The following is a 14,285-nucleotide window of genomic DNA, read 5'->3' on the forward strand; positions in this document are numbered from 1 at the left end:
AATTAATGTACATGTCATTTCTTTCCATTTAAAGATGAAATGTTGAACCATGTCACCCTGGGCACATACTGTTAATATTTAAGACATTTAGTTAAAATGATATATAATCTGGTATCTTTAAATATTTAAGACTTCCCTTGTTGTTGTACTAAAAGTGTTATATTTATTAAGATTCATTTTTATGAACTTTTTTCCCATTAGAATATTTTAGCAAAGGCTTTTGCTCCATTTCACTCTTGTAAAGCCCTTGTAAGACTGTGAGATATAGATCTTACATGGTTATAATTACACTAATTTGTATTCAATGGGAACAAAAAAAACAAAAAAGATTACTTTTTGGATAGAACGAGATAATCACTCCTTACACTATGCATAGCCCTAGAATTAAGATAAGGTCTTTCGGCCACGTTGACACAGACCTAAATCTTATCTTCTTCCCATTTTTTAATTCATTTTCAAATTAATAGTTAAGTTGTTTTATAGTGCCGTTATTTTCAGTAACTTCAGTTTTGGACGGTATTCCAAGGCTACACTTGTTTGCTTTACAATTGGAGATATGTATCGGTTTTAAAGCTAAATTGTTAAACATCATACATCTGATTTCTTTCCTTTTTCTCACAAACTGGGGATTAAAGCTGTCTGTCAGTTTACATGGCAGCTCTGAACCAGCTCCTGTGTGGGGTGGGGGGGGGGATTGGGGACGACTTCAGTACTGGAATAATCTGCTATTTTACAGCTAAAACTAAAATAAATATCTTGTAGCTTTTTATATGAAAGAAGTCAGATTTTGTAATGCATTTTTTCAGTCTATTTATTATAATTACTATACTGTATACTTTAAAGTGCTAATGAAAGTAGGTTTAATATAATACATGGTGGGGGGTATTGTTGCATGGTTATTATCATGTACATATTTTGGTATTAGTGTGTCAGACTTTATTTTATAACTTGCTTGTCTTTCAAATAATATGGCGCCTTCGGCCTATAAAAAGTCAGTGTAAAATCATCAAAAAGTCATGGTTGCTTTAAGAGAGCTAAATACAACTTCCAAAAGATGGCTTTAACTATATGATCACCATAGTGCGATGAAAGATGTTGAAAGCTATCATGTTTTTTTTTTGTGAAGAATGCAATTGCATGTACAATTTATATTTTTATAATTTATGTTATCATTTATGTTGGAATTATAATTTGTATTATATTATAAAATCCAAATAAAGGAATCTGTCATTATCCAGAATAAACTGAGTCCTCGGAAGAAGAAATATACATATTTTTTTGAGAGTTACCTGCATTACTATTCTAACACACACAAAGAAGCGAATCAAAGGTGTGCTTTGGTTACTTTACTCTAATTCTAATCCCAGTGTGTAATTTGCAGGAGGGGGGCCTCGCAAACCATTTCCTTACAATCCATCTGATTACTTGAAAGTTCAGTGAATTTAATTGCTGTTTTATAGGATAATACACGATGGAATCCTTTTAAAGGCAAGTGATTCTTTTTGTTTCATAGACCTGAATCTCTAAAGTGCACAAAAACTGTCCTTCGAGGCAGACAAATGGCTCTTTCCAGCTGGATTATTTAGGCTTAATGTGGCATAATGAGGTTAGGTAATTGGGTTTAGGGCAGGTTGTAAAACAGGTTTAGAAGAAGCTTGATGTGAAGATCATGTAAATGAGAGCAGGGTGAGGGGATCAGACCACAGAACCAGGAGTTTCAGAATGTCAGTGCCATGGTTATATTCAGACACAAAGTTCTCATTTTGTTTCAGGTTCGGTCTGAGTTCCTGCTCTAGGTTTTTATCAAAGTTAGAGAGGAACACGCCTCTTTGGGGAAACTTATATGGAATACAAAACCAAACGAATGTAATAATGTGATCTTACTATTAATGTACGTTTCAATTAAATCTCCAGTGAAAAAATGCTCACTGATATGTGCATGAATACTGATTATCTCTAGTTTTTCCTTGAGATAAGGCATTTACGTTAATTACTGCATCAGAAAATATGCATTTTTATATACAGTATTATGAAATGTTATACTGGAAGATACTGCCATGTGTTACTGTTTTTCAAGGTCACTGTGCAGAGTCACCAGTAATTGTGGTTTTCTTCATTAATACAGTATTTCTCTGTCCTTCATCCGTACCATTTGGCAACTCTATAGTTTGCATTGTTCTCTATCCACATTCACATCTATAACAAGTCATTTTATACCAGCCATGTATGTGTGTGTGCTGTGTATAATATATATATAAATTCTCATATCATATTTTATTTAAATAAATTAAGTTCACAAGCATATTCTGCATCAGTATCCTTATAGCAATTTGAACCAATCATTAAAATTAATTAAAGGCATGATTAATTAAAAAGGACATTAAATTCAATTGAATTTTAATGCCTTCCCCTTATTACCTGTGTATTGGGTTAAGATGAAAAGATGTCAAGATTAGACATTCTCGCACTAATTAAGCGTCTCCCCTGGGTTGAGGGTTGGGCTTCCTCCCGCTTTTGTGCATAGCGCTGCCATAACTGCAACACTATAAACTGAGCTGAATAGAGTCTTGAATTACTCCTGATTCTAACTTGAAACTCGAAGTTAGTATAACACACATTCCCCAGAGTGTGCGCGGTTAGGACCATGACCTATGGGCTAACTTGGAGGGGGGGGAAGTCAAGGTCTTTTCACCACGGAACAATTAGCATTGTATTTTACAAAAACAAAGTTCAACAAACTACATACGTCTCACGTTATAAGATTTCAGTTACCAACAGTCCATGATTGTCCTGGAGTCTCTAGAAAGGAGAGACGTATCTCAAGGACAGTGCTGGGAGCAAACCAGGAGAAGAATCATTAAGAGTATTCTACACACTGAAGAGTGCTTTTGCTTTATTCTATTTTAACCTTAGTTTCAAATACAGATGATTAAAATTCAAAGGTTTAAACAGGGGTCTCGGTAACGGTAGACATTATTTCATGGTTATTTACATGGGGGGTTCTGAGTAACGTATTTAAGATGAACTTCAGAATAAAGATTTGAAACATCATTCAGAAAATGATGTTAATTTGGGTGAGTCCTTAATGTTATTATCCTGCACCACATGCTATTGGATTTGTCAATATTCTTTAATAGCTGAGAATGGTGGTCTTGTTTGTAACACCTAGTTGTTCACAGAAGCTAAAAACATGTTGTCCATGTCAGTTAAGTGTATGCCATTTAGAAGAACAAAGCATAGTCCTTCCAAAGCTTATACTACAGACAAGAAGCATTTTAAGAGCACAGTCCTCTGTATTGGGGGGTAGGAATGGTTAACATAATGACCTCTGATAGTCTTAAAGCCATTCAATGCTGTTTGCAGAATAAGGAGACATGTGACGGATAATTCTGTGCGTGTGTGTATGAGAGAGAGTGAGTTTGTATGGTTCATACAAAAACACAAAGTAAATTCATGATTAAATTAATATATATTTTTTTTATTTCATTTTTATTTTATTGCAATTACAGGAGTAGGAGAAAAAAAAAAAATATATATATATATATATATATATATATATATATATATATATGTATATGTGTGTGTATTTATATATATATATATATATATATATATATATATATATGTATATGTCATTTGAATTTACAGTACCAGAAATACCTGGTGTTTTAATAGTAACAGCATGGTTTACAAACAAATGTGACAAATTGCTGGTATAAAAGAAACAGAATATTATCCCCAAGAGGTATCATCATCAAAACAGGAATTTTGATATCTGTCACATGGACTATAAATGAAACCTTCACTTTTCCATACAGTAGGAAAACTGCATTTATCCACTCACAGTGGTATTATAAGCTTCCCAAGATCTGAGTTGAAATCATTGTGTTTAATTACCAGCCACAGTATTAAAGAGCTGGAATGATTAAAGGTACAGGACGTATCTTTGGCAAGATTGAGTTTATATGCCATTATTGCATGACAAGCAGTTTGAAGTAACAGTTTTAAAGTCAGCTGTGCCATACCATCATTACCACTGAAGGTGATTTAGAAATGTTCTGTCTTTTTTGCCAGATTTGAGGCATTACGCCGAGACCTCACTCAGAGCCAGCCTGCAGGACCCAGAGCTGAAATTTCATGCCAGCAGTTAGTTGCCATAAACATCTGCAGGCACTGAGTCATTTCCTTCTACAGTTTAAGGGGAAAGATAAATAAACAAGATCTTTCCAGTTTAGATTCACTGAGAAACAAATCAGGGCTCGCTTTTCAGCACAACTGAAAACTGTTAACTTTACGAACAGCCAATGTGTGTATATAATTTGTTAAGTCAAATAAATAGATCTGAACCAAGTAAAATATCTGTGGGAAGGAGAGACTGATGCTTTTGGTGGACATAATATCTGAAAACCTTGATTTCTTTCTTCTCTAGTCACAGTTGTGTCTCAGGCCTTATCCTTCTTGTTTTGGCAGGACTTGATCCTGATAAACATTTAGGAAAAACTCTGGGTGAAATGGAAATGTATCTTACGCAGGTGGGTGATACATTTCAAAGACTACTGTGTATTCCCTGTCACCTCTGGATTCACAGTACAGTTAGTTTTTGTGAAATACCCCAAATTACATATTTATTTAATTATACTGCCTGTATCCGTCACCATTTATTTAAAAAACGAATCAATAACCAATATTAAACATCAGCAAATGTGTTCCCGAGATGTAGAAATTGTTTCCCAAATACCTCAGTTACCACACTTGTCCGATGGAGGCCTGCTTTCAAATATGAATGTATTGTTTTGTTTGTTTGTTAAAAATACAAAATAAATGAATTTGACAACAATTTCAATAAACCCTTAGTTAACCATTCATGGTAAATATATAACATTGTATTATGAGAGCTTTTTTATGGCAAGTTTAATATTTAGCTTTGAATCAAGTTAGCATTAGTTCAGTAAAATTTTCATTCTTTAAATTAGCCTTTTTTATGTCTTCTCTGAAAACAACTTACCTTTCTTCATTAGCTTTCTAAAAAGTATGGCGTTCATGTCTGTGGTGAAGGTGGTGAATACGAAACATTTACCTTGGATTGTCCTTTGTTTAAAAAGAAAATCGTCATGTAAGTATTGTTTATTTAAGTTTCTATATACCAACTTATACGTGCGCATGACATGGCCAACTTAAACGTTTGACTTGTTTACATATATTCTACTATGTATCTATCTTTCCTGTACTTACACTTAGAAAAAATAGTATTCATCCTTTATTCTCTCCAGAGATTCAATGGAAGCAGTTGTCCATTCAGCAGATGCTTTTGCACCAGTTGGATATCTGCGGTTTTTAAATATGCATGTAGAAGACAAGGGGGAACAAAATGTAAGTAGATTTGTGTCAAAATGCTTTTATTCTTTTCAATAATAGCCTTATGAGAATACAGTTGTATTTGTTAAGCTGTGTGTCTCCCAAACAGGTGATCAAATGTTTCTGAAATATATCATAATTACTTTTTTTTTAATGAAATAAATTAAATTTCATTGCAGCCTGTTTGTCAAACTTTTAAAAGGTTATTGCAGAATTAAGTTCAAATTTTCAACTGTATTTATACTTACTTTTAGATGTACCACTATAATTATATTCATTTCAGAGGCTTTTTGCTTGGGGTTCTTAACAGAGAGTTATACCCTGTAAGGACATACATGCTACAAAATCCTGATAATTTAAAAACATTCATAAGCATAACCCTTTTTATTACCTAATTTGGAAACAATAAGTAATGGTATATTTGTTTTATAATTAATACAGATGCATTGGGGCAAACATTTGTTGTGTGTTAATTGTATCTGTTTTATTTTTATTTTAGTTTTCAAAAAAACTAAAAGAAAATGAAAAAGGTTAGCTTGATCAAATTATGAAAATGTCAGGAAAGCATTTATGCTCGATAATGCTTAAGATTTTTCCATTTGTTTAACAAGAAAGAAGCTACTGAATATCTACAGATCTACAGGGGGTTTTCTGTCCTCAGTTGTTCCAAGTTGACGTCTGCAATATTCACTTGTGCCTCAAACTAAGCCCCATTTAATAAACATGTCTTGTCAAATTAAGGGACTTTGGATTCAGGTAGTCAGAACTGCCTTGGAAAACAGTGTCACCACACCCTGGATGACACTGTCACTGGGGGAATAAGTGGAAAAGGTTATGCTGGCCCCTGAGACAGAACAAATTCAACTTGATGGCCCACACCAATTGCTCAGAATTGTGCAGGAATTTGAAATTTGATGAATCTGTTCCCTGTTTCTTTCTCTAATTGATGTGGAAACTGGGTCATTAAATGATTTGCTTTGATTTCATATTTTTAAGGGGGAAATATCATTAGTGCCTTCCTCAGTGTAAGGTACTATAATCAAAAGGGTTCAAGCAAATACAATTGCAAATGATTGCCTTTCATTAAATGTGCTAATGCCACATTAAGAACAATATAAAAAGATCCAACTAATGTTAAGTCATTACTGAGTGATCGGGATTTTGTGAACTATGCTTTGGACAAGAAGAAACACTATCGTGTCGGTGAGGAGAGAAAATTGTTTCTTTTGGTTCATTTTGTGTCACACCAATTCTTGCATTGAAACTTGGGGTTTTATTATAATGTAATATATATTATATAGTAATTTACCCCACCTTACTGCACCGGTAGCCATTTTGTGCCAGCAGCGTACCACAAAGCAGATAGAGTGGAGGAGTGAGTAATCACTTAGCAAATTAAACTAGAGGGGGAAGGCAGTAGAAGCTTAATTTAAATTAACACAAAGCACCAGGGTAATTGTAAATACCCGACAACTGGTTTAGAATATCCATCTTCAGCAACAAACCTTAATTTCCTGTGAGGTCTCCTGTACAAGACCTGACCAGTCACAGGACCGTGTATACTCCTGACATCTGACAAGATCAGGCTTCAAAATGATGTAGCTGCTATTGAAACATAAATGAACAGTCATGTTTAGAAGTCCATGAAAAAATTAAAAGCCACAATAAAAAGATTAGATATTTACACAGACCTACAGATGGATGCTAAAATCATAAATACAAAGCCGCTCATCAGATGAAAAGTACTCGAAATGCAGTTGTATTGCCGCTGAGGTGACTGTGCAGGGGGATCAGCCAATGGCAGGAAGGGGCTGTTGGAGAGTGTAGCTGGCAGCCCCACGGCCCCCAGCCCTGACTCTGAACGGAATGGAGATTCCCTCAGCGAGGGCAGGAGAACCAAAGGGGAACCTCCCCTCCAAAACAGTCCAAACCACTTTCTGTCACTGTGATAGATATGACCTGACACTATAACTAGAGGAAAAAAAAAAGTAGCATAATTTGCCCTCCGTTAATGGTAGTCAAGCTATTTTGTATGTTGCAATGAGGTTCGTGGTATAATTAATGTGATTATCATACAGGCAAATGCAGTTGACAGCATAAGATTAAAGAAAAACAAGAGTACAATAATGGTTGGATTTTGTTTTAGAATGTGTAAGCAGAAGAGGAGCTAATACATTGGGAAGAAAAATAAATGGCAAGCGAGCAAAAATATACCATAAAAGATGTCAATTCAGAACATGTACAGAGAATGTGTTGGGGTTTGGAGTGAAGGCTGGGATGAACTGATTCAGAGTGTCAGAAAACACACAATGAAATATAACTGATGGATATGTAATGTCTTTTAGTATGAGTCTTTATATTTCCATTCTGTTCTGTTACATTTACAGGGGTTTTGGCAGCAATGTAATGCAATTAAAGTGTAGTATTGGCACACAAAAGATTTTTTAAGAGAATAGCATGATTTTGGACTGCATTTATATAACATTGTGTTTTTTTTTATTTTTTTAAGATATTTCCTTCATGCCAAACTCTGTATTAAATAAATGTGTCATTATACAGAATTCATTGGACAGTATCGTACCTGCTGATGCCTGTCCCTGCCTAAACTACATACAGAGCATCACAGAAAATGCAGAGGAAGTTAGTACCATTGAGGAGTCTAGAGAACTAACTACCTCCAATGCACACTTTAAAGACCTATGGGACTGTGGTGAGTATTTGTGTGTAGAAATGACATGTCGACACAGTCAGAATTACCCCCTCTATGCCCTACTGAGTAATCATTATCATTACAGGTATTAGAAAGTAGAGCTGGACATTGTAAATGAAGTGCTTGTTGTCAGTGTAGTTTTACATAATTATATTTGACCACAGCCCGAGATTAAAGTTTATATCAATCATGTATTATGTTTTTGCCCCTTTCCTGTACCGAAGCATTGCCCTTCAGCAGTGGATCCTAATGGCTTCATCCCCATGGTTAGAGAGATATGTGCCCACACTTGCTGTAGTCATACACAGAACATGGCCGCTAGAAAGCAACTCATTTCCATCTTCTTAGAAGGCACGCATTTTTAATTACAATTTTGGGTCATTGAATTAAATTATGTATTACCATATGATTAATGAATCTCACTGTATTTTAATAGCTTGTATCTTAAGGTAATTCGGTTGTTAGATTTGATTGCATTTTTTAAACAAATCCTTTATTTCATGGATGACAATTTGCATCACACTGGAGATAAATAGATACATTTTTTTTACCATTGTTGAACTCATTTTCTGTCAAAAGTCTTTTAAAAGGCACACATTGAAAGCAATAATGGAACATAGACTAAAGTCATGTCAAAAACAGTGTAGGAATTGAGGGTTATGAATATGCATATCGGTGTGTTTCATACATAAATGTTGAGGCTCAAATGCAGAAGAGGGTTATCCCCCTGTGAAGTAGGGACATGGCTCTGTTTTGCTTTGGGTTTATTTTGGCCTCTAGCTGTAGTACCCTTGAAATGAAGGATGAATGGATTGCACAGTATACAAAGACATTTTAGCCAAAAACTCTTAACTCAAGCTCTATAGCAAGTAGACTTTCCAACAACATGGTGATCCTAAGCACATCAAAATAGTGATGAGAACATCAAATTAACGTTCTTGATCAGCCATCAAAATCTGCACACCTCAAACTCAGGCCTCCCCACGCTGTAGCAGCTTATTTCGATTTAGTGTCTCTATTCCAGATTATGCCAGCAAAGTTCTGATCTCATCTTCTTATCTTCTCATCTACCCATTTATCTTATCTTCTCATCTATCCATTTATCTATTTTTAGATACACTTTTGATTGTATCAGGACGTTGTTCTGATTGTAAACCTAAGGATTGCAATGGGTAGGATCATTTGTCTTTGTTTCACAGTGCTCAAACCAGCTTCTGTTTTTTGCTCTTGATGAAAGGGAGGCTTTGTCCTTGTTCTGGAAGAACAAAGCTTGGTTATCAGTGGATTTGTGGAATTTCTGGGTTTTCAATTCACTGTGAAGGAGCAAGCGTTGAGGACCAAACCAGGAAAGCTTTCTTGTTGTTACAAGGTAGGCTGGAGAGTATGTTGCACTAAGTAAGGTCGTAGCAAAGTGGTGGATCCATGTTCAAAAGCATTTTAAATATGTCTCCTTTCTCATGAATAAAATACATTTCATATTTCAAATACTCTTTCTTCATCATTAACACAGAGGCGCTGGCAAAAACTTATATAATCCACTGTGACTCTGATCAAATGAGCATTACAACTTTTTACGAGTTCTGAATAAGACAGCTTTAGATGACTCTTACAGCAACGAAAATTGGAAAAAGCTGTTACTTCAATACTTCAAAAGGGTACTTGTAGCCTTTTTTAAAGGTTCAGCATTTATCACAGACAATTCAGAATAAGCGAAGCCCCTTTGTTCACGAATCGCTTTTATGTCTTCTTGTTGTGTTAGCAAAACACATTTTTAGAGGTACAGCAGGAAAAAAAAAGTGTTCTTTATTCAGGAATGCTCTTTTAAAGTTTGAGGCAAAAGCAAACATGTCAGGGACCCTGTCGATCACGCAGCGGTACTGAGATTGTAAAATGAGGACAGACACTTTAAATTAAGTCTGAGAGAAGTGAAACTGCTTCTTCAAAATCCACATTGCAAGATTCTCTTTTGCCTGCAGAACATATAAAGTGCATGTTTTAGCACAGATCCCTTAAAAAAAGCAGAGAGAGGGGAAAGATGAAACGCATATTTAATGTTTATCATCTCATTTTGCAATTTTGTAGCATACAGGCTGTAGAGACAATGTTACACAAATTAATATTTAATGCACAACCACTTACATTTTTGGCAGTAAAAAGTACACAAATAGCATATGTGTTTACCAAGTAGGTCATTAGATTTATAATCAAATGTGTATACACAAGTATTTATCAATCTGTATGTTTTGAAATCTAAATATGTATGGCAATATATATTTACGTCTTCTCTTTTGATTGTTCATTATCTTCATCATAACGTTTCTTCTGCTTCTTAATTTCAACATCATCATTTCCTCCTGCAGATAAACTGGAAGAGCAGGGACTTCAATTGACCAATGTGGTTTTGGTCCACTTGTATGTGAGGAGCATGGCTGATTTCAGTGCTGTTAACAGTGTGTACCAGGCCTATTTCAACGTGAACCCTCCATCCAGGTATGAATATTACTGTTATCAGTTTTTGTGTCAGTATTAATATTAACTCCCATATTCTACTGTAAGATCTTAAATGTACTGGTGTGGGTCCTTGGGGGAGCTGTGTAGATCATGTTTGGTGTTCAGAATAACAGTTTTGTTTCACCCGTTTGATTGGTACTTTAGAGTATGTGTGGAAGCCCCTTTGTCTGACGGAGAGCTGCTACAGATCGACTGTCTGCTTCACCATTGGGAAGCACCTGAAGACAACAATGCCTTTTACCAGAAGCAGGCCATGCATGTCCAGAGCCTGTCCCACTGGGCTCCAGCAAATATTGGACCCTACAGTCAGTCTGTAAAGGTAAGAGGACAAGGCTAAACATTTATACCAAATCATAATCTCCCCAACCAACAGCCGTTATTATCCACATTAACCTCACAATGTCAAGACCCGAAACACGGTACATCAGGTGGGTGAGAGCGAATTGGAGGGAGAGGTTATGTTTTAAACTGGGGTCCTGTATTTTACAATCTGCATGGGTGTACATTGTTGCTCTTAATGCAGTATTCACATGGAAACAATGCTGTATTTTATTTGATTTGTTTCTATTTTACCAACCTCAGTTATTTTGTGGCCAAACCCCCCCCTGAAATGTGCAATTTGAAGGATTTTGATTTAATCTGTATATATTATCCAAACAAACATACAAAAGCAAGTACAAACGAAAGCACAAATATGACTACATATGTGGCTGTGGAAATGTTTACTTTATATGCAGGAGGATTAAGCTTGTCAAGTTATTGTCAACAGTTCAAGTGGCTGTTTGTTCTGCCACCATCTTTACCTCTTTCCCGATGCTTGTTGATTGAGTCAGAATGTTTCACACTTATTGTAGTGCGTTACATTGCAATAGCTTTATTTATTCCTCCAGTTTCTGAGGTAAAGAGTCATTTTGATTCATAATTACTGCTTCAATAGCTGTACATCTGAGTCAAATGTGTTCAAATGTTTCTTAATTCCTACAGTATGTTAAAAGATGGAACTGGGGGGATAGAGTTGTGATTTTAGTTATAGATGATCATTAATTTTAATAGCTCCTATGCTGGGATTGATATAAAAACACACACACAAAGTGTATTATTCTTTCTTTCAAATTATTAATTTAATAAATATTTTCCTTTTGAATTAAGTTTTCGTTTTTGGGGGAAATATAGATAAGTGAGGGACACTCAATTTGTTGTTTTGTGTTACCTCTGGCAATGTTTAACTTTGTAGCATGCAATACCTATAACATTAATGGTTCTCAACACGCTGTTCCAGATATATTAAATATATACTAAAGAAACTCTTTTAACAAAGATTTTATTGTATAAATTCATTACCACATTTGTCTCGTTTATGTTTAAAATGATTAAGTATGCTTTACAATACGTAATATTTGGGAGATATCTAGTTGGTTTGATCATGTTTAATGGTCTACATGAAGTTTTGGCAGTTTGTGAGTTAAATTTTAAATTTATTTATGTTAACAACTTCTTAATGTAAGTGCAATTTTACATATGAAACAATTAGCCTACTGCTGTGAAGATGCAGATGTGTCAGCTCCCTTGACACGTTCTTAATGAGAATGTGCTTTTTAGTTTTAATGTGCAGCAGCTGTAATGCCACTTGCAGTGTTTTCATCTGCAAAACTCATTTTGGATTTTGAAGAAAATGTATTTATTCTGGGGGGAAAAACAGAAGAAAAAAAAAAAGTACTCACTATATGCCATGTGTGCAAGAACTGAGAATTATCAATTTTTTTTTTTCTTTGAGGGGGGAGTTGCAAATATAAAATAATTATGTTTTTTTTTTTTTTTTCATTGCTTTGAGGAGAAATCTGTATATATGTTTTTATTTATTTACTAAGCAGGGCAGAGATTACAGAATAAACAGTTCCTTTGAAAATACCCTAAGGATCTATTTAATTTTCTTTATTAAGCCAACTGTATGCTATTAATATATTTATTTTATATATAGAAACAGTTTTCTGCTTTTTTTCATAAATATTGATGTTGTTTTTTTTAAGATAGCAGTGATATTTGAGAAGATATTGTGATGGATGTAGGACATTTTAGCTTTTGCTGTATGTTTAACCTTTTAATAATTGCTTTAAAACTGATGATTTATGGGTCATGCTATTTGGCACATTGACAGGTTATTATCTGCCTTGATTTTTAGAATTAGTTAACCTTTACAATGCTGTTGCTGTGGGGTTCATATATGTTCTGAAACAGTTTAGGCTAAATCAACCAGAAGTTATAAATTATAGTCTGATTTGTGATTTTTTACATAATGTTTTATTTTTTGATTATACCCACAATTAAAATGAGTAATAAAGGCCATGTTTAGCATAATTATGCTAATTGGTAATAGTCATTTTTGTACATAGTGATGATAAAGAATTGTATGTTTTTCAGTACAGAATTGAGCAGAACTGATGATAGGAAGACCAGCTGTGTGTTTTTTTAACCCTACTATTGTAATAGTTTGAGTAACCTTAAGTGATGTATAGCATTACATTCCTAGCGATTAAGTTGTTTATTTATTAAAACATCTTGCATCTGTATTGCTTCTTAAAATCTTCGAGAAGTAAATTCAAAATTGATTGTTTTGCAGTTTACTTTGATAGGAAAACAAAAAAGTGAAATTAATTCGAGATGCTGGACCATTTCTTGGATTTAGTTATCCTCAATGAAGATTTCAATATGCAAATTAATGATGGAGTAGCTGTTTAAAATAGACATTTTAGTACATTCTTCTAGTCCTGAAGTGATGTTTGGAATTTGCAGATGGTGACATTAGAAGAGGCCATTAACAGCACTATTTTATTTTATGTCAACTACTGAAATATAATTGAATGGCCTATGAGTCTTATTTTCTGCTGTAGCTGAGATGGTCTGGCGATGACTACAGCTTCATATTCTCAGCATTATGCATCCGTTACACCAATCTAAAAGTAAACTAACCATTTTCTTAGGATCCTATGTGCTGTCTCCATGTAATTCATCCAATTGGCCTTGCCACCTTGCTGTTGTTCAGACATGACATTCAATGCCGTTCAGGAAAACGCATTAATGACGCTCCCAGGTGTCATTCCCCAGAAACATCACAACAAAAGCCACAATAACAGTAGAAATGTAATAAAATCTAATAGAATAAATGAATCTGTTGCATCAGGAAATGCAAAAACAAGTATACATATGTACGTGCATTGTTTATTTGTCTGGTATACTAACAGGTCAAATGAGGTTGCCCCCCAAATTAAGCACATTGTTACTCGAGGTGCATAATAACTATATTGATTAAAACTATCCATTCTTCTTCTTCTTCAAAATCTCCTGTGAATAGTGATCCCAACCCACATGCAATCATAATGCCTTGTGCATACAGCTATTTTGTGTGCATTTTCAATCTGTTAAATGTGTGTTTATATTAAGCATTAACATGTATGTCTAATCTGAATTATGACCAAATTGTGTTGGTCATATTGTTAAGGGTAGTTCTGAGGTGAGAATGTAGAGGAGGGGGTCTTTTTAGCTCATCTAATTGGCACTGACAAGCTCCATTGTCATGAAATCCTCAGCCTGTTCGCTATTGAATTTGCATTGGATTTTGAAAATTGTCAAAGTGGACTTTTACTCTTGAGAAAAGTGGATCTGACATTTGCAATTAGTATCAGAGCCGAAGCAGTCTGTTGCTTCAATTAAA

The 14,285-nt window shown here is 34.6% G+C and overlaps 1 protein-coding gene across 2 annotated transcripts in view; it reads left to right on the plus strand.

The window, feature by feature from the left end:
- The window catches only part of dph6 (diphthamine biosynthesis 6), a 63,289-nt gene that overhangs the window by 21,724 nt on the left and 27,280 nt on the right, over positions 1-14,285 (plus strand). For both annotated transcript variants that reach the window (XM_066694317.1, XM_066694318.1), the window contains exons 6-12: positions 4,471-4,532; positions 5,019-5,113; positions 5,271-5,370; positions 7,915-8,065; positions 9,303-9,434; positions 10,426-10,555; positions 10,721-10,895. In XM_066694317.1, coding sequence (XP_066550414.1) covers positions 4,471-4,532; positions 5,019-5,113; positions 5,271-5,370; positions 7,915-8,065; positions 9,303-9,434; positions 10,426-10,555; positions 10,721-10,895 — 845 coding nt within the window. The remainder of the gene's footprint in view (positions 1-4,470; positions 4,533-5,018; positions 5,114-5,270; positions 5,371-7,914; positions 8,066-9,302; positions 9,435-10,425; positions 10,556-10,720; positions 10,896-14,285) is intronic.

The sequence above is a fragment of the Amia ocellicauda genome, chromosome 21, assembly GCF_036373705.1.
Source record: "Amia ocellicauda isolate fAmiCal2 chromosome 21, fAmiCal2.hap1, whole genome shotgun sequence".
NCBI lineage: Eukaryota > Metazoa > Chordata > Actinopteri > Amiiformes > Amiidae > Amia > Amia ocellicauda.